Source organism: Astatotilapia calliptera, chromosome 20 (genome assembly GCF_900246225.1).
Source record: "Astatotilapia calliptera chromosome 20, fAstCal1.2, whole genome shotgun sequence".
NCBI classification, from domain to species: domain Eukaryota; kingdom Metazoa; phylum Chordata; class Actinopteri; order Cichliformes; family Cichlidae; genus Astatotilapia; species Astatotilapia calliptera.
This window is the reverse complement of record NC_039321.1, coordinates 8,399,146-8,420,440: the sequence shown is the minus strand read 5'-3', so window position 1 is coordinate 8,420,440 and position 21,295 is coordinate 8,399,146. Positions and strand designations below refer to the sequence as shown.

The 21,295-nt window shown below is 40.0% G+C and overlaps 1 protein-coding gene across 15 annotated transcripts in view; it reads left to right on the top strand.

Annotated features, from left to right (window-relative positions):
- LOC113013040 (membrane-associated guanylate kinase, WW and PDZ domain-containing protein 1-like) overlaps window positions 1-21,295 on the top strand; it is a 99,641-nt gene that overhangs the window by 42,614 nt on the left and 35,732 nt on the right. For all 15 annotated transcript variants that reach the window (XM_026153604.1, XM_026153607.1, XM_026153602.1 and 12 more), the window contains exons 3-4: window positions 18,835-18,954; window positions 20,733-20,921. In XM_026153604.1, the coding sequence (XP_026009389.1) occupies window positions 18,835-18,954; window positions 20,733-20,921 (309 nt within the window). The remainder of the gene's footprint in view (window positions 1-18,834; window positions 18,955-20,732; window positions 20,922-21,295) is intronic.

Genomic DNA, 21,295 nt, shown 5'->3' with positions numbered 1-21,295 from the left:
TGTGTCAACTCCCCAATGAGACATGTACAAGAGTGTTGCACAGTCTCCCTAAAACAATCTCCAGGGTTTGTCCCTTGGAGCAGCTTCACTCCAACCTGTAACCCTGTGTAAAAACATTAGTCAGCACTTAAATGTTCAGCTTGTTTAACTCCCAGCTCCTGTATCACAGAAGACAAAGTCTTAAATTTAAACAACTTCACATTTGCAACCAACTGTAGATCATAAGAGTAATAAAGTATTCAGCATCACAGAGACAAGTATCATTGCGGGTTTATTCTAAACTCATTAAACTTCTACTTTTTCCCATAATTTGTTCCAAATTATTTAACATCTCAACGTCATTCCACATTATAATCAGTGAACTTCACTTATAGGCCATCAAAGCCTCATCTGAACATGGATGCACCACTTGCATAGGTTTAATACTTGTAAATAAACAGCTAATCACACAAATCACTGCAACAATAATAGTAAACATTGTTTAATATTAATTCTGGACCCCACCTCTTGACGCATGGACACTTCTCATGCGTCAACTCACCAAACCTGGATCCCTGTCTTAAAAACTGGCTCCACCAGGAGCCTGCATACACAAAATCTGGAATAAAATCAAACTTCACACGTATAAACAATTATATCAAAAAAGTAATACGCATTCAGCACGGGCGAGACAAGTGTCATGTGCAGGTTTTCTCAAATCATTAAATCACTATCATTACCACAATTCGCCTCAAACATGGATCATCCCATGTGCTCAGTTAACATTAATGTAATCGGTGACTTCTCTTAAGCAAAGTCACTCCACTCATATATTTATTATGGGTCCAAAAGTGGCCAGCAAATGAGCCCATAATAAACTATTCCATAAATATCGTAATCTCTTATTTGTTTTACTCATGTCACTTGTCCGCTTCTGCCGAATCCTCCACAGCATTCTCAGAGAAACAAACATTAGCAATACCCATTGACTGTGGTCAGACGGAGGTCAGACACAGGTCAACAGGTTCCAGAGGTGCCATAAAAACACCATAAAGTTAGCTAACCCTAGCCGTGGAAAGAATGTCATTCACATATAAACCCAGAAATCCTGTAGTGGGAAAGAACATCAACCAGTTGTCCTGGTATAAATCGCATCATCAATTCACATGAAGAACTGGCATGCTGTAAGAAAAGAAAATGCAAATATTAGCGCTGCGCAGGTGTGTGCATACTTTGTCACAGTTATCTCTGTGAGCAACACAAGCCTATGAATAACACACACATGGTAAATTCACAGACACAGAAAAATATAAACTAAAAGGTTAAATTTTCAGAGTTCACATAGTCATGTGACCCAAGTTTCCTCCTGTGGTCTCCTGCTCCTGCAACAGAGACACACACAGAGATACATCCACACCTTTGTCAGGTGGGGGTTGACTTCACACAATGGTGTTAAGTCAGTCAGTCTTGTCAGCTTTTGTCAGTCAGTCAGTTCCCCATTTATTTTAAAATTCTTACTCATTCACTCAGTGATTCCTTCTTTTGCTAATTGTGGAAATTATCGTCGCATTCGTTTCCACGCTCAGCAAAACAACGTCATTTCAAAAAGAAAAATAATTTAGACTGGATTTCCTCGTTGAATCCTTTTGGACAGGAACTTGTTTCCTGATTGTCCCAAATAAGAGCCCATTTTAATTTTGGAGAAGCTCACTTTGCAACAGTTTTCTCGACGACGCTTCGATTCTAATCGTGCAGATCTGCTCAAACAGAGATCATCAAACAAAACTTTCAGTGCACCATGAAAGTAACAAAATAAAAGAAAGAAAATAAAGGAAAGCAAAGAAAATAAAGGAAAGATAGGCCTTGTTTAAATCATGACACGTGTTCTTCATGCCAGGGGGATAAATCGTCACAACCCAATTGGCAGGCTCAACATAGTAACAAAAGACAAATCAAACAGCCAGTTAAATCTCAAACATTCATCCAATCAACACAACATACAGCATAACCCTGTTGTCTTAGCACATAATAAGTTTTAGTTCTCATGTAACTAAATGTGTGCCATGGTAAAACTTCTTCACACACCAGAAACTCACAATCAGCTCACTCAGCTCACTCATTTAAGACCTCTCATCAGCATTCTGTTTCCTCCTCTATGATGCAACCATCTGTCCTCCTATAATATTCAGTCCACTAGTCTATGTATCACTTTCATCTTACTAGTGACTTGGACTAGATGACAAACAGAATCTCATGCTTAAGATGCTGTCTGGTCTCATGAGTATCATTGTATGTGTATATGCATGTAGGGTTAGTATAGTTAATGCATTTTCAGTATGTTTTTGTGTTCATCTCTCACCACACTTCCATTATTCTCATCACTGCTTAAAACAACACACATCTCTCTCTGTTTTTTTCTTTAACTGTACTTTTCTCCAAAACAGAAAATAGCATTACAGCTGTTTCAGACTGAGAAACACCAAACACTCTTTGTGCCATCATTCATCCACACAACTATTTTATTTCTTTTCGTCCACTGGGCAGGTGATCTGCAGAATCACGTCTGCCCCAGCTGGATACCTTTCACACACACCATGACGTCAGACACGCTCACACTCGCGGAATTGATCAGGAGAAAAACTTTCTTCATCTTCACACTCTGTTACAGAAACACCATATATTTTGTTTTTTTTGTGTTGTGTTTTTTTGTGTTGTGTCAGGGATGGATATGTAGTTGTAACGTTTGTGTTCACTAACTTTACTTTCTGTTTCCTACCTTGCCTAGTCTGTAATGGACTCAATGCTGCTCCTAATATGCCTTTAATCTCTCCTCCACTTCTGCCTCTGCTCTCTCACGCTCTTCTCTGACTCTACTTTCTGCTAACATTCTTGCTCTTCCTAATGCTTTTCTACGGTGTTGTTCTAGAGTAGTTGCAGTGGATTGAGCTGTGCTTTCATGCTCAGGTTTCACAACTACTTCTTGCAATATTGCTCTTTTAACATTCTGTGCTTCTCTCCTCTTCTGAGCCTGCTCCAGCCACAACTTAGCAACTGCTAACTGCAATTCCTTCCTCTGCTTCGCTTTACCTGTTTTACCTGCTACACTTACAGATATTCTTTCTACCAGCATTTTACACTTAACTTCCACTAATGTCCCTTCAAATCCACATTTCTTATACCAACAACCTACATACTGCGTGCTGCCTGGTAAAACTTTCTGCATAAATTTTACATCTCCTTCTAAGGCAGACTTACACATTTTATTCTCCATTACAAGACAACAATCAGCCACACTCACGCAGACCACGTCTGGCCCGCACACACACACAACATAGGCCTATCGCTTGCGTCTGCACGCACAGCTAGCGCTCTCTGTTGAAAACTCTCAAACACCCCATATGGCGGAGAATTCAACCTTCGGACACTCTCCAACGCCCCAAATGGCGGAGATTCCGGACTCCGAACCTAGGTTCTCTCCACGCCCCAAATGGCGGAGAACTCTCTACGCCCCAAACGGCGGAGAAGCCTGCGTCTCTGTCACGCGGCTAGCGCGCTCCCAGACTCACGTTTAACGCACAGCCCGCAGCCGCTCTCTATTGTTTTGGGTCCACGTGCGCTCTCGTGACCAGCGCTCCCCGGGACTCAAACGTTTCACGCAGAATCACGGTGACGCGTATCTAGGATCCCACATTCATTCACACGGTTATAGAGACGCTCTCTAAGGCCTTCTGTACTCACTGTTTGTTTACGTTCATGGGAAGAGTCTCTGGATCCCGTCAATCGTCATCCATCCCGAGGGAGGTCAGGCGCAAACTTCCCGGCCTGGTGGCAAGCCAAAAACACCAGGGCTTTACGTCAATCATCCCAGACGTTGCGGTGGCGTCCTCTCCCTCTCCTCGGTGGATGCAATGTGTTAGGCTCCGGCTCCGAAGGACCAAATAAATGTTGGGTCTGTGTTTCCACAAACCCCGCTAATTCTAGAGACTTATTCATCATGAAGAAAACAAGACAGTCGATCGATCCATTACTTGCACAAGGGAGGCCTCGTCTGTGTCCAGCACGACAAAGAACCCCAAAATGGTGGCCTCCTCTCGCTGCCTTTTATTGACAAACTTCAAACAATAGTTTACAAAGCACCTCCCCTTGCAACCCCCCTTTGGTTACAAAGACAAGGCACTGTATGTAAATGTATACAGTGTGTGTGTGTGTGTGTGTGTGTGTGTGTGTGTGTGTGTGTGTGTGTGTGTGTGAGAGAGAGACCTCCTGCTGACCAAAGGGTCACAAACCCAGGAAGCTTACATCAACAGAAACAGATCTTCCAGAGGGGATGTATCTACAATAAAACCTCCCCCAGCACAGAGTGGCTGGAGAGGTGGTCAGGATCAAAGGAATGGCTTTGATCCTACTGCTTAAACTAAGACTGTACAAATTTAAGAAACACAATGGCAACATTCAACAATTAGACTTAACACAGATACTCTACGCATTTGTTTTTGATAGTTTTTCAAATTTGCCTTTTTTGCCTCTATTTTCTTGTGTAAGACAGGAGGAGGCATTGCAGCACCTTGCTGAACCATCCCCAGCACACTGGTAGTTAACCGAACCTGCTACAGCATGGCATGCTCCCAGCAGCTGATAGGATCTGGAGTGGGATTGCTATTTGCTTAATCATTAATCTGAGGGCCTCCACTACATTGATTCTCTCCCTGTTCCCCTTCATCAATCATTATGGGCCAGCATTTCCTTTAATGGGGGATAGAAGTGCTGATTGAACGCAGCCATGGTACTGGGGACATAAAAATCATCTTGGTCCTGATCAGGGCTACAAAAAACAGGTCCAGAACCTGTCCAACTCAGCAACAGCAGCAGACTTCTAGCCTTCAAGCATCAGAATGAGGTTGGATCCTTTAATTAATTTTATGTTCAAATTATGTTCCTAAAACGTAAAATAGAAAAATATCTTATAATATGATGTATTTGTCCTATTATCTTTGCTAAAGACTTGTCCAGCTCACACCATAATGGATGCAAATGGCCACCTAACCATAGTTTGCGGTTGAGAAGCTTCCATCATCTGACCAGTGTATTAAGGGACTACTTGTGTGGATGAGGCCTTAAAGTGCTCCCTCAATCAATGCAGCTCCAGTAATTGGCTTAGAGGCCCAAGACAGTTCCATGCTAACTCCCTGCGCGACTGTTTGCTTTCTCTGCCCCGCCTCTGCTCGGTCTGCTCTGAGATGTTCATGTAATTTCTTCTAACGTCACCTCTCAGCCTCTGTTTTCATAACACACACCTTGCCCATCAACACAAAGATGTGTGTTTATTCTGGAAACAATGCCCCAAAATATGCTCTCGCTGTGGTTTAGATGCTGTACACAGGACTGTTACGAGCACGTATGATAAGATTGGGTTTCTTAAGAATATAAAGTTTGTTCTTTTATTTTATTATGACTCTAATTAAATAAATAATCCAGCTGCTGTTTTCATTACTGAAACACTCAGAGCATGGTCTGACATTAATTTGCTAAAATCCAGCCATCAGGTTAATCTCGCTCTCAGGTCAGTGCCTGTTCTTTTGTGTTCTCCCTCCTGCTATGCTCACGCTCACAACCAGCAGGGGTTAAAAACAGCAGATGTTTGGCTGAAACGGTGTGCGTGTGTCCCCGTGTGTGTCTACAAGTTTGCCTATGTCTGCTAGACAATGAGTGGAAGCTCCTCAGACCATCAACAGCAGGAAGGCGATTGAGGGTATCAGATGTCACCAAAGTGCCGTTGGCCTATTGTTAATACTCAGGACGGTTTTCACCTGGATTTGTGTGTTTGTGTGCGTTCGAATGCGATTGTTGTTGTGGTGGCAGTGGCGTGCGCACACAAGGAATGTTTTTTTTTTTTTTTGCGTCATTTTACAAACTCATTAAGATTTCGCTGTCACTGGCCATTTGTCTTTGATATCTGATATATACATTTTATATATGGGAGAAAAGATCTCAGCAAGTCAACAGAGTTTGAGGTCATGTAATTGCAGTCAGAGAGGTCATCTTGGCCCCAGGTAACTGAACCATACTGACCCAAAGGTCAGAAGAGGACAACGTGAGCACGGGACGTAGTCGGCTTCTCGCACTTTGCTTGACATCCTGCATTTCACCTTCCAATGTAAATAACAACATCAAAAGAGGAACGATTTTGCAGTGAGAAGCAGAATCTTATCAGATGGCTTCACATGAGCAGAAGACAAACTCTTCAAACTGCACTTTTTTGCTTGGCAGCCTCAGCCCATCCTAAACTGTTATAATAATAAACATGTTGTTGTTTTTCGGCTTTTGAAAAATTCTTCAAATGGCCCACAGGAGCCCTTTCAGTAATGTACCACAAACCAAGTCTCAGGTGAAACAGCTAAAATATTCTACAAATTCAGGGTTTGGGTGGGTCTTCTACTGATTGATTACTAGACTTAGTGCAGATTTACAGTAATCTATAAACTGTGCTGGTGTTTTGTTTTGTTTTTCTACGCATTTGTGTTCATATATAAAATACAGGTGAAGTAAACCTCAAATTTTATTTGCTATACCTACAAATTGCTGAAGCAACTAGATTATTCTCTTTATTGGGAACCCACCCATATCTTCACCTGGTATCTTGGGGTAAGCAGGATTTCACCCCTATACCTGACGAGGTTAGCTACGACCATCCAGAACCATCTCGAGCTGATGTTGGCTGCTGTGATTACCTCCCCAGTGGCTTTCTTCAGTTGTTTGTTCGGACTCCAGCTGGGTTGTCTGAAAAAATAGCACAGTGATGATGCGATCCTTCGGCCTCATTAGGCAGATCTTAGTAACTGTCTTTCTTCAGTCCATGAGATGGATAGCCTTTCACAAACTTGCCCCTCCCAAGGCATATATATTCACCATAAGCAAGAGTTCATGCAAGTGGTTGTTTCTGTTTTTTGAGTAAAATGCTAATGTGAAAGCAAGATCGTGTTTACAGTGTTCATCATCAAGTCGTTTTCGTCACCTCTGAAAAAAAGATTTTTGTCCTAGGTTTAAATCCAATGGTTAGCATGGTTAGCATGTTCTCCCTGTGAGTACATGGATACTCTTGATTCCTTCCTTAGTCCAAAGACATGCTTGCTAGGTTAACTACTGATTTAAAACACTAGCCTTCCATGCTAATATTTGCTAATTAGTGAGTTGCCATAGAAATCCATTCAACAATTACTGAGGTGAGTTAATTGAAAACCTGAACATACTTTATTTCTTTATGCAGTAGATGGTGATGCTAATGGAAAAATCGCAGATCATCATTTTGGAGTTTTTATCGTCAGAAATCCAATATTTGTAATATTTCAGGTTGGACAAAGGAAGATGATCAGGTCACAAGAACCTTACCATGCTGCTGACATAGTCTACCCATAAAACACTATAATTATAATATGTAATTTAAATCAAATATTTGAAAAATGTCCATTTCAGATATTCTCTACTTCCTTTCCCCCTTATTTTTAGCTTGTAAGTGCAACATTAGAACCAGATCTCCCCTTTATTCCTTTTACTCATGTATAGTGCATTATGTTAAATGTGGATATCCCTGGTAGGCCTGAACCACTTTTATACAATACAAACATTCACTCAGCTACATGAATGAAATATTTAGTCAGCCTCCACAGACAACAGCTTCTCCCGCAGCACAAACTCTCATAGCTTTCATCAGGCCAGCAGAAAAGGCTGCTGTGCAACTTAATTGCATGCAAAAAAAATGTTTCTTCTTCTTTTTTTTTCTCTTTTTTTTAACAGTGTAACGTAAAAAGACTGTTTACACTGGTCAAACCTTTTTTATGTTTATCTGTGACCTTTGTGCAAACACTCACTGGTTTGGTGGTAGCTCAGTATTTGTGTTGATGATGTAGAGCGATATAAGATGAAAAATATGGATTTTTCACTGCCAAAACGGTGAAAGTTAAGCCTTGTGCATTGTAAAAGATTCAGAAGCCAGATGGCCTTAGAATCTGCTTTTCTCTGAAGCTAGATAAAATGGCCTCTAAATGTTTTGCCGCTCATCACTCGGGTGGGAGCTCATTTACAGCGTGCAGAAGTGTTCAAATAAATCTGGAGACTGTAAACTCTGAATTGTATCCAAGTCAAACTTAAGATAAATGGAAGTGGAAGTTGATGTGAAATGTAGAAATAAAGTTCTCTAAAGCAATTCTCTGTATGACTTCATGAGAAAGCTTAAATATAATAATCTTGGCCAATGTAATCCTTGAAGTCATGGAATATAAATAAATCAGTCATCATATTTGTGGCCAAGACATGTCAAGGAAGAGGCCTGGAGATGCTAAGACCAGCACAGTCACTCCAATAGTTGCTGATAATACGATTTCCTTCTATTTGTGGCACCTAGCTGAGAGAAGAGGTTTCTCTTTTGAACAATTTTGAGTCTTTCTGAGCTGTGAGCCTTCATCGCATACATCCTCTTAACCACCATACGCTCCGAGACAAAGACGGTTGCTATACGTGTGAATGAATCTCCACGAGGATGTCCATTTAACATAACTATTCCAGTACTCAGAGCATCTACTCTAAGGTGAGGACATTCCTCTAAGGTGTGCAACTTCAAGGTCTGTAATTAATTTCATAGCACAGCTCAGATGCTCCTGCAGTTTATGGTGCATGTTCAGTAGCAGTGAGTGAGTGGCCCAGTATTAGGAGTGAGGATGTGGGTCACAGCATGCACTCAAACAGGCCACTTCAGGGACACATGTCCCTTGCTCCAGAGCTTTTTATGAACTGCCAGTGAGGACAGAAGCTGGCTTTGCTAGCTTGATATTTATAGTCCATATTCTGAATACACTATATATATGTATTTACATGCTACTTCTGCCCTCTATCTTTGTCTTATGTAGCTGAAAAAGGTTGGGACACTGGCCACATACAGCTCACAGCTGCTCATAGCAAGTGATAACTTGTTCAGCCAGGTTGTCACTACTGGATTCAGCATGCAGAAAATGGGCACCGGATGACAACTCTAGCTGTTAATACATTGGAGTATTACCTGCTTTATTCTCACATCAGCACAGATCAGCACACTCAGACTTCACAGAGACTTTGTAGTAGGGAGCTAAAGACTGTTTAATGTCCTTACTGATTGCATTTCATACTGATTTGAGTTCTCCCAAGCTCCCCTCTTGGGTAATGTCAAGAAAAGTTCATAGCTGCAGCGCATGTGTGAGAACAGCTTCTTCTGTGCATATGTCAGTGTGGGTGCTCAAAACTGCATGTGCGTTCTTGTTGTTAATTTGGTGTCCTATACAGATCGGAGCTAAATTTAGATCAAAGTGCAGCAGTGATAAACGTAGGCAGACACGCAACACTCTTATGGTTGTACTTCACTTCCTATTTAGGAAGGTCATTAAAACACAAACGCATAACAATACCATCCAGTCTATTGCACAATAATTTAATCACTCTGCAAACTGGAAAAATCTGCTTTACAAATCCAGCATTACTGCATTAGATTGCTTCGAGTTAAGTGAGCAGTGGGTCTCTTTCCTAAATGCTCAAGTGCTGCAACTGACCACTTTTGTGTTACTGAACAATTTGTTGTGCTTTATCTACAAAATTTAAAAAAAAAAAAAAACTGAAGTCTAAGATAATTTATTTAAATTACTTTTAAAATTATTTTTTAATGAAATACAAGAATGTTATTTAATCAAGTGAAAATGTCAAAACAATCTACCGGCTTAAGTCTCTCAAATGTGGGTTTGCAACTTTTCGTTTTGTGTATTTGTAAATTAAATCTATCAGTCGATTTATGAATGTTAATTAATTGTTTGGGATTAAAGAAATCACCTTTGGCTCTGGAAAACTGACAGCTGTGTTAATAAAAATACATCATATAACAGCATATTAAATATTATTTAGCAACATGTAAATAAAGCATTTTTTTCCCTTCAAAAAGGCAGAAACGACTGAGCATTAAGTGATTTTGCTTGTTAAAGGACCTGTAACTGATTATCCGAACTGACCAATTCATTTTTGCCAGTCATCTAATCAGTTCATTGATATTGCACAGAAAGGTGTTGCAGCACTACAGTGGCACAGTCACAGAGATAATGTTAATGATGTGGGAGAGGCGAGGACAGGCTTGCCTGGACTCTTTTATCCTTTTAGCAATGCTCTGCGTGTCACACACTCAAACATGCACACATCCAGCTTCTTAAGATGCAATTCACTCAACATCACAACACCAAAACAACATGACAGTGGAGATGTGAGGAAAACCAGAGGCGTGGTTGTATGTTTGAGTGAGAAAGTGTGAGTTGTTTGTTCTGCAAGAGATGTCACGTGGCCATTAGGTGATTATTTTTGTTGTGTGTGTGTGTGTGTGTGTGTGTGTATGTGCTGTGTATCTGTGCTGCCTTCATCCTCCTTCACTCTCTCATTCTCTTCTGTGCTGTTCCACCATTTGGCAGATGCTCTCTGTCATAACAGCCTTGTACGTCCTCTCCCTCTGGGAACAGACCGGAGCGGCTGATTGACATTAAGCGAGAGCTAGGTACTGATTGGATGTTATGTGTTTGGTTTGTAAACTCTGCAAAGAGCTAGCAAAGATACACTTTTTGTGGTGGACACCTCAGCTAGAAGTGATTTGCCATTGCCTGCCCACTAAAACCCAGAAACGTTTTCAAAAGTATCAAGGGAAATAGACAAATTAACCTTACGTGGAGTGAAAAACCAAGATAAAAAAAGAGTGGAGGAGTTGATCTTTAGGCACAGACCATTCACAGCAACAAAAAACGTTTAACAAATAAGGAATTAGGAAAATGTGTGAGATACTAAGATTCTTAAAAACAGTTCCAAACTGAGAGTGACATTTACAATTATTCATTTCAAACTAATGTAAAGTGCACTGAAGTGGATAGGTGAGTGACATGGGTACAAATTTTTCTTGATTCTATTCCATATCACTAATGGATATGATGTAAAAAAAGATGTAAAAAGATCCAAACCTCACTTTAAACAGTACAGAAACCTAATGCTTTAAATGTTCTGCTCTATACCTTATTTCAGTGTATACTAAAGTAAAATAACTAACACTGACTAACGGTGGAAAATAACAGATAGAAAAGTTCACAGTATCCTCAACAAGCCTCAGTATCACTATCATCAGACAGAAATTACCTTTACTGACTCATCCGCTTATATTAGAATTTTTTCAAAGTTTTACAGCCTCCTCCAGAGTAAATACATCAGGTAAATAGCAGACTGACAGCCTACAGTTGCTGCAGATGAATAGCGGCCACTTGCTTGTTCTACAGTGGCCACCATAGCTAAGATTATGCACTTGAACTGGGAGGGATGGCGAAGCAGACTTCAGTTGACTGCAATCTGTAATCCACCCACATCTAGTGGTGGATTTTTTTACTTTTATTTTTTATTTTTTTTTAAAGGTTTTGTTCTAGCAAGTCAAACAGTGATTTGTTAACCACAACACATTGCATCACATGACTCTTGGTGAACTGGCTGATCTTTTGTATTTTGTGCAGAATCTTCTTTAGAAAGCAGCAGTCAGGCCTGCATGGTAGCATAGCACGGTCTACTACTTTGACACCGATATGATAATGAAATGTCTGGTTTTAGTGAAATATTTCAACAACTGTTGCATTAATTTTTATGACAAATACAAGTCTCCATCAGCGTGAACTGGAATCTTGGTAATCTTGTCACTTCTTATCCAGCTTCAGCATCAAATCAAATCTCCAGCTGATTTAGTTGTTTTGGTTTTTGACCAGATAGTGGCAACATTGATTTCTAATTCCCATTGGCTGTCTTTTGTGCTTATCTACTATAATGGTTAACATAAAAACCATTAAAACCATCAGCTGCTTGCTTGGCAGTAGTCTCTTAGTGCTCTGTCCAAAATCACTTCCTACTGAATGTATAGTCTGCTTCATTTAATGTGCACTATTATATTTAGCAGCCTGAATTCTGAATGTGTAAATTTATCCATGAGTGCACAATAGAACCAAAAAAGGGTGCCCACAGCAAGTAAGTACGACTATTTTTGCTAGAGCCCCACAGTGCAATGGTGTTAAAATGACAATGACTCAACCGCAGACAATGATGATGCAAAATTACAATGGTTTGAGTACATTGACAACATTCTCAATTTCCTGCTCACTGCAGAGCAAACATGCCAGCCAAGCAAATACTTATCTGGAAAGCATCCTGGAAGTTTTTTTAAAAAATTTTATCCACAATGAATTTCTACTTCTCTGTATCCCGCTCTTGATTTATTTTCAAACACCTCAATATTCTCACATCTACTACCATGCTGAGATTTGCATATTTAAACCCATATATGTGTTGATAGAAAAACTCTCCTCAAAGAAGTCATTAACAGTGGCTAGGAGGCTGCAGAAGTTGTGAACTCAAACGCAGATGAAATTACACAAAGCTGATCTGTGACGGAATACAATTGATGGAGTTCCTGTTTGTTGTACGAGGCATACCCGGCTTATTTGCACAGGATACGCCTCCAATAATTGTTATTTCAGCCCTCACTGTGCAGCTTTAGATAAAGGTTTGTTATTCCCGCTAAAATCTTGGGTTTGTCCCGTGAGCTGAACTGAAACTGAAGTACTTCAGTTCACTATTTTGTACCTTTAGGATATAGCCAAAGACACCTTCAGCTAATATGTGACCAAGGTAGACATTTAAACCTTTTGGGAGGAGGCGGTAAAATTTTGTGAAGTAGTATTCATGATGAATAAAGAATCACAGAATGGTTAAGATTAACGACTGTTGCGTTTCACCCATGTAAAATTCTTTTGTTTTTGAAAATGTCTCTGTTTTTATACATGAATGAATATTAAGTAACCCAGCAATAATTGGGGATAATAGAAAAGACATTTTGATACGTTTTAACCAATTATATCTCATTTATACATATGTGTTGCATATAAGCCCTATGAGGTGTATCATTTACTGTTACAGACACTGCAGCCTGCACCATGCTACTCAACTCGTCCCACGAGCCTGTACTATAATTTAACGTTGTACCTGCAGTAATATCATATGCATGGGATATACAGAAGTTATGAATAATTAAGTATGGTAAAGTAATATTTGTATTTGCTGTTGCATCACTCAAGATATGCGCTGTTACAGACATTACAGTTCTGAAAAAGTCGACAACGCCACACATAATGTTGGAGATTTTCATACATATATGCTCTAAATAACATATCAAAAATATTCTCATTAATTATAAGCTTTTTGTTTTATTAAAAAAAAAAAAAATCTAACATTGAATTGCTCTTTAAAAAAAAATCAAGGAATTGTGAAAAATTTCAAAGTGGGTAAAAATCCCTTGCTTATCACGCTCCAGCCTGCAAAAGTAGAAATATCAAGGTTTTTTTTTTTCTTTGTTAAATGTTGTAATTAAAAACTGACATTAGAGGAAATGCAAATATGTTATATATCTTAATTCCAAAGGTATTTACAGTCTCATAACCCATAAAACCCTCAACATTAGCTCAAAATAATATTATATACTGGGAAATAATGTGTGTTCAGCAGAAAACTCCCGTGTCTGTGTGTGTGTGTCTGACCTGAGCAAGGAAAAAAAAATATTGTTGCATATCCTTACTTTGTTAGTCAGTTAATATTCGCTACTGAATAGCAGCCTGTGTTACACTAAGAGTGAGAACTGATTGATGGAGTTTCTTTCTAATATTGTAAGATCTTTACCTTACAATAGAAACCACCTTGACTTAAATGTTATTGTGAATTGGCTATGTAAAGAAAACTGAATTAACAATGTTAGCAATTTACTAAACCAACCCTATGTCATCATATATATTTTTTAACATTGAGTGGATTTAAGACAAATGTTCAAACAGTAGTGAACACACAGTCAGCAGCAAGTCCCTGTGGTAGCTTCAGTCTGGGTGAGATTAGTATGTTTGAGTTACTGTTGAAGGAGCTCCTGTGTAGCCTGACATGAAGCCTCTCTATCGGGAACAAGCTGTCTAAAAAACAGTCTCAGCCCGTCACTGTTATATAATGCTACGACTGTGTTGTTTATGAGTAGCACAAAACGCATTGTGCTAGATTTAGGTTTTACATAAGCTATTTTTAATGCTTATTGCTGCAAATTACAATAATTATGTAGCACAAAAAGCAAAGCTTAGAAAATGTATATAAGCACTGCCAGTATGGTATCACTATTAACAAATAATGATGATAACGGGAAAAAGTAGTGAAGTCAAAAATTTAATCCACTGTATAGTCTTGCAATAGTGCAATGAGTTTGTGAAGCTTATAATGTTTGTCGAGAGAGCTCATCCATCCATTTGTTTAGTTTTAAGCTTTGGATTGTGCTGCTGTACTGCCTTGATTTATTTATTTTTTATAAGGGGTTAGTGTTTATGTCCACCCTCTGTACCAGACTTGGTGAAGACAGAGTATTTACACTTTTTCATATGTTCTCTGAGCAAATAGTGGCTCAACTTGTATAGGTTAGTGTTAAAAGTGAAGGCGTTTCCAAATGTGCTTGTTTCTTATTTGCCATCCGTGCTTGTACAGGCTGTTTTCTCACAGTAAAACAACAAAGTCCATTGATGGCCGACAGAGTTAGTTAATCAGAGTTGGGGTCAGGACTCACCATGGCACTGTCATTGTTTAACTGGACAGAGAAAATAGACACTGACCACACTGATAATTCAGAGTTGAGTCTGACATCACTGCTACTGTCCTACAATGAAAGCATTGAAGCTGTCTGTGCTGCTGTTTATTCAACAGGGATTATTTCCTACACTTGATAAAATGCCTTTAGTTTTGTTTATGGATCTGGCGGAATAGACTTTTCTAGAAAGACATCAGTGATTCTTAAGAGCACAAATCTCCTCATCAAGTAGACTGTCAGACGCTCAGTTTTTAAATCTTAGCTTTGCAAAGTAATTTGTTCTGTGGAATAGCAAAGGGGAAACATGGCGATGTAAACGAACACACAATATTAATTTGTCAACTGTCAACTGGATTTCACTGTCATATTTAGATATCTCTGAATGTATCAAGGTATTAGGCACTGAAATTAATAAGTAAAGCTCCTTTATAGTGAAACGGGATTTACAGGAACAGGAAATGTTTGGCATTTTTCCTTTAGGAATTAATAAAATGTTTCCTTTGTAATATGACTTTTACAGTAGACTACAGTACTGTAAGGTTTTTCATTGCTGGATTTTGACAAAACAAACATCACTGTATTCGTTAACAATGCGACCTTTGTTTATTTTATTAAAACATACAAAGCACTGACTGCTTCTTGTTGATTATTATTCACTGAGAGGGACACAGACTTTCACATGGCTGTGGAAATAATAAAAAAATACATCATCATCATAAATTTCAGAGCAGAGGATTAAAGGACAATGGCAAAGTGACTGTTTTTCTGGTAACTTAAGCTGGTGTAAGTTTGTAAGGCATAACTGTGGAGCTGTGTCATTAGATAATTGTTAACTTGACTCCCATTCCCTGGTCACTAGATTAATAATCCATCCATCCATTCGCTTCCGCTTATCCTTTCCAGGGTCGCAGGGCGTGCTGGAGCCTATCCCAGCTGTCATAGTGCGAGAGGCGGGGTACGCCCTGGACAGCTCGCCAGTCTGTCGCAGGGCTAACACATAAAGACACAGACAACCATTCGTACTCACAGATTCACACCTATGGGCAATTTAGATTAATCAATTAACCTATCCCCCTTAACTGCATGTCTTTGGACGGTGGGAGGAAGTACCCGGGGAGAACCCACGCAAGCACGGGGAAGACATGCAAACTCCACTCAGAAAGACCCCCGCCTGATGGTGGAATTGAACTCAGGACCTTCTTGCTGTGTGGCAACAGTGCTAACCACTGTGCTGCCCTCTGTAGTGCACTGTCCAGTACACAGTAGTGTAGAGAAATCAACTACAGCCACTACAAGAGTATCAAGTTGGGCTCACTCTTGGGAACAAGAAGATACAGTAGTGTGAGACGTTTACTGCAAAAGAAAAAGATCGTGGCTTGGATTAAAATGGACCCTCTTCACAATGTTAACCACGTGTTAAATCTGATGTTAAAAAGCTATTTTAACCATTTAAAGACAACCTTCTTCTCTGCAAAAAATAGGTTTATCTGCATACACCTATTCCTTTACAGTGCACCTACTACATGATATAAATGATTGCGTTCTACATGACACTTTTACATTATTTTTAAGGTAATAAGTACTTTATTTATCCCAAAATTTGGGATAGTACTCAACTAGTTTAAGGATGAGGCTTTTCATCTGTACTGTAGTGTTTGACTAGTCTTTTTATCCTGAGCCATTATAAACAAGACATCACATCATTGCGATTCCTCAGTTGCAGTGATGGTCCTGGAGCAACATTGGTTGTGACACGGCCGTCTCAGATCGTTCCACTTGTTAATTCTGCTCATTTATAATGCTGATAACACTGACCAGTGATTCAGCTACTAAAAGATCCAAGCGTGATGATGCTGGTCATAAAAAGATCCTTTAAATGTTAGATGTTGTTTATTTAATTGATTTATTTCATTCCAGAATTAGTTTAGGTGTGAAAAATGTAAACTATAAATTTCCAGTAAAATTCTTCTTATAGTTTCTGCTTTAATTGACTACAGTGTAAGTAAGCAGTGAGCCACGGTGACTTTGTTTGGATTGAGATCCGGTGCATGGGGATTTATGTTTGCGATTTTATTAAATGCACCCAAATATGATGGCATTTTGGGAATGGATTGCTCGCAAGCAATAAGAGTGGTCCTTACTTTACTGATGCAGTTCCACTCATGGGGTTTAAAAGACAAAAATATTTTAAGAGAATGTTGTTTTATATATGATGGTGTGCTGATGTAACAAAAGCTTTAATATTTTATACTGCGGGCACATCAGAATTAGTCAGCCTATCAGAGCTTTCTCTACTGTGGGGAATATCCCTGAATAACAGCTCCATTCCCAGCTCAGCAGACAGTGTCATTAGAGCACACCGAGCCTCAGAAACATCATCTTCCACCATGGGACCACCCAGTGGTATGACTCAAACTCCCAGAGACGGTTACTTTCATCTTATCGTGATCCACTAAGAGGAATAAAAAGCATCACTTTGCTCGTGCATTGCTGCTGTATACAGACAGTTTGATGATTTATCATGTTTTCTGCATGTGAGTATTTTTACTCATGGTTTAAATCTTAGACAGCCTTGTGTAATAAAATTTCCCCCTCCCTTATCTATTTATCTCGAGTATCATTTTCAAAATGGCAGAAAGGAAAGCAAAAAAGAATCGGCGTTTCCTTTGCGGGGCAGGTGTGGGACTGAACAGTGCTTGGTAAAGACTTGTTTATTACAGGGTGTTTGTGGGCTGGATGCACCTTAAGGGATAGGATGCGTGCTTGCATACTGCATGGGCTGAGGAAAATAAACATGAAAGAGTCTTTTTGTACTCCTCGCTCGACTAGAACAGTGACTTTAAACTATGTGAGAAGCACAATTGCTGCACCCGTCAACTCAAAAGCAATTCAGTGATCCCCTGACGACAGAGATTAACATTTGTATTTTTGCCCATACACCTATATTATATGTCCAGTCTTGATTAAATGTAAGTAGTAATGTTAGTAGTGAGTGCATTATCAGATTGAATATTCAGTTTGTTTTTAATGTTAATTAATCTGAAACTATTCAACCATCCAACAAGCAGTTCTGAAGGATTATACTGATAGCTTCAGTTGTGTTATAAGGTAGCGATTTCTTTTCAGGTTTGAACTCCTGCTTAATTCAGTGAGGTTCAACTGAATGTGGCCTGCAGTGCTTCACACTGGTGCAAGGGTTGCGTGTTACATTCAAGTCTCTTGTTTAAGCCGGGTTTTGCAGTACCTGCTGTGTGTATGTAAATGCTCCTGTACTGATCACAGATGGGTTGCAACTTCCATCAACCATCTGGCACGTCATCTCATCTCCCTTCAATAAAGTCAAAGACACAATGGCCCCTGCCTCCATTGTCTGGTGTCAGCTTCCTCCTATAAAGTGTTCTCAATACAAAGCAAAACACAGCAAACCGCTAATCATTAACTCCAACAGGAGATCAGGCTCAGGGCAGTTGGGCCAGCAAGAAAGACAATGATCAGACTTCTAATGAGCATTTCTTTCTGAATATACTGACTTTCAGGTATAAGCTCCAGCTTTATTTTGTCTCAAATTAAAAGGCATTTGTTGTACTACGGTTAAACCGAACGGCACCTCAAAATGCAGTGTAGCTTCCAAGCAGTGAGCATGCATGCTTTAACAATCAATAATAATTTAGTTAGGATCCCTTTGGCAAAACGACTCTAATAGTATTATGTCAGTCCATTTTACAATTTCAAACTCACCATGAAGAAATTGAGAGATTGATAACACTATCAGGACTAGTGTATTGCTAAAGGTGACCTTTTTTCATCTTAGCGGGCAGCACTTTCCCATGAGACGAAGCGATGGCTCAAGATGCAAAGCCTTGATTTAATTTCCTGACGTAATATTCACAGCCACTCAACAGACACTGCGCTGCCAGTGATGGCTCTGAATTACAATCACACCCTCTTCATTTCAGAACACTTTGCTGTGGCTGGTCATCATCTCAAAAAGCTGAATGAATCTTGCAGCGCTGGCTGCATTTCTAACATTAATGACAGATTTTTCAGTTGAGAGAGAGAAGTATATTGAACATGTTGCGCAAGGAGGAAAAGTCTTATTTTGCTGTCATTCTATCCTAAAGATAAGGGTTGACTTCAGCAGCTTATTTTGTTTTTTTTCCTACCCCTAGGTACAACCCGCCCCCCTAGAGACGGAGAGGTCCCAGGGGTGGATTACAATTTCCTGTCTGTGGAGGAGTTCCTAGAACTTGAGGAGAGTGGCACGCTACTGGAAATAGGAACATATGAAGGTGAGGAGGAGGAGGGTGATGATGATGATAATGATCATAACTGGCACTTCATGTGACTCATGGTTGCGCAGGTGTCCTCATTCTCCACAGATACAATGAGCGTAGCAGCCATCAGTGTTTCCTACATGTAGGCAGGCTACAAAAGCATGCATTCAGTTGATTCTGATTATACAGTGCATGATGGGAGGAGATGCATCAGGAGACAGCAGGTCACTCCACATCTGGCCCTCTCACTCTGATTAGGACGGTGCTGTGCAGCGCTAAGTCTCATACTAACACAAACCTGTGTGTTTGTGTGCGTTGTTGTCGGCGCGTGCGTGCCTGTTCACAAGGCAGTGTGTTATGCACACAGATTTGTGTGTGCGTGTGCATGGGCTTGGTTGGGAGGGAATGTTACGACATTAATCTGCTTGGCACCGACTCTGCTCTGTGTTGGCACGTTTCTTCCTTTCACGCAGACAATGTCAAATACCTATCCACAGGAGGCTGTGGCCATCCATGCTAGTAGATGAAGATTGGATGATTGATTCTCAGCAAAATCTGTTTGAGATGTTCAAATGTCTCTAAATATAACTATAGAAATAACTTTAGAAAATGCCACTTTTTTAAAATTTGATTTTAGTGGAAGAGTTGAAATGAAGGGAGGGGATATAACCAAATTTAAATGATGGCTTGACCATCTGCCAAATGTTCTTGTCTTCCTTTTAAGTTTAAAGATAGAAGAGTCATACGGGTCACATGCATGAAAATGTAAAGCTATAGAATCCACATGGGTAGCTCAGCTGAGCATAAATTCAGAATTGCAGTTTGTCTCTGGATAGGGCAGGTTACGCTTTTCTCCCTGCTTCCAGTCTTAAGTCAAAGCTCATCAAACTGGCTGCGGGGTGTAACATACTGTATTGATTTATTGAGTTTTGCAAGAAAGACAATGAGTATATTTTTATCAGGCAGGCAAGCAATAATTCACTGCTTCTGGTAATAGCTGGAAGTGGTTCTTGTTTACGGTCAGTTGCTTTTTTTTTTTCTTTTACATCTCAGATAGGCTTGTAGGTGGGGGATTTATTTATTTATTTTTTTGTAACCCATGGACGGAGCTAGTTTAGTTGTTTTTCTTTTCTAATGCAAAGCTGCGCTAACTGGTTCCCCTGGCCAGTTTCAACTGCAGAGTAGTTAATTGATTGAATGTATGGCTATTGAGTTCACACTGGCATTATGCGGTGTACATAACACTATACAGCATATACATTATATACTAACTTGAAGAGTACTTTGAGGACTCAGTTTCCCACAAAACCCAGACCTTGTGATCAGACCAGCGTTATATTGAACAAGCTGTTTCTTTGTTTGTGTTAGATTTTGCTTAATCTTTGACAATCAAACACTAAGTAGCTTGTCACACGATACTAAAAACATACTCAAGGATGTAATATTGATTCCCACTTCCCCAAAACAATTTTTTGGAGCTAAAAAGTGGCTAAAACAAGCTGTGTGCTGAGCTGGTCCACAGTTTTGATCGCTATGCTTTAAAGCCTCAAATCCAAACTAAAATCTTTTAGCTTTCCAACCAGCTTCTTATTTCTGCAATTTCTAGTCACATTGTGATCCAGCTTTATGTCTTTTCCTCCTAGCGTAAGATTAGGAGGTTTCATAGATGCTCTTCCTGCTTATCTTCCTGTCCCCAACTCTTTCATTTTTATCCCCGTCTTCCTTTCTCTGTTTCTCGCTCTCCCTCCTTCTGCGTCTCTCTCAAGCATACTAATGTCCTCCTTGTTGCCTAGGTAACTATTATGGGACCCCCAAGCCGCCAAGGCAGCCCATCATTGGGACAGTGATTCTCAGTGATGCAGGCTCCCATCAGTCCACCCCAACACGCACGAAGTCCTACAATGACATGCAAAACGCCCGCGTAGTGCCTGCTGACGACGACGATGACGACCAGGCCACGGAAATGAACAACAGTTTTACAGGTGAGGGCAACGCTGCCGATCCCAAAGTTTGGAAATCCAGCTTTCTTGGTTTCCGCATGTGTAGCATTCCCCGCGTGTGCTTTGCTTCTTCTCCACTGGATGTTTGTTTAAGCGTGTCTCGGTAAACATGTATGTGCCCAAGATTAGGAACACAGAAGGAAAGAGATAATGTGTGTATGTTTATTATCCTCTCCTCTGCTGTACGGTGATGGGTGTCTGGCGGTTACATCATGTCTTTGTGATGCTGATTCCTTTTCTGTGAGCCTCCAAACACTGCCATCTGCCTGTGAGGAGGGGTGTAGTGGGGGAAGGTTTAGATTACAAACTGCACTCAGTGTTCAGAATTTTCTCCTTGCCACCACCTTGCTCTGGTT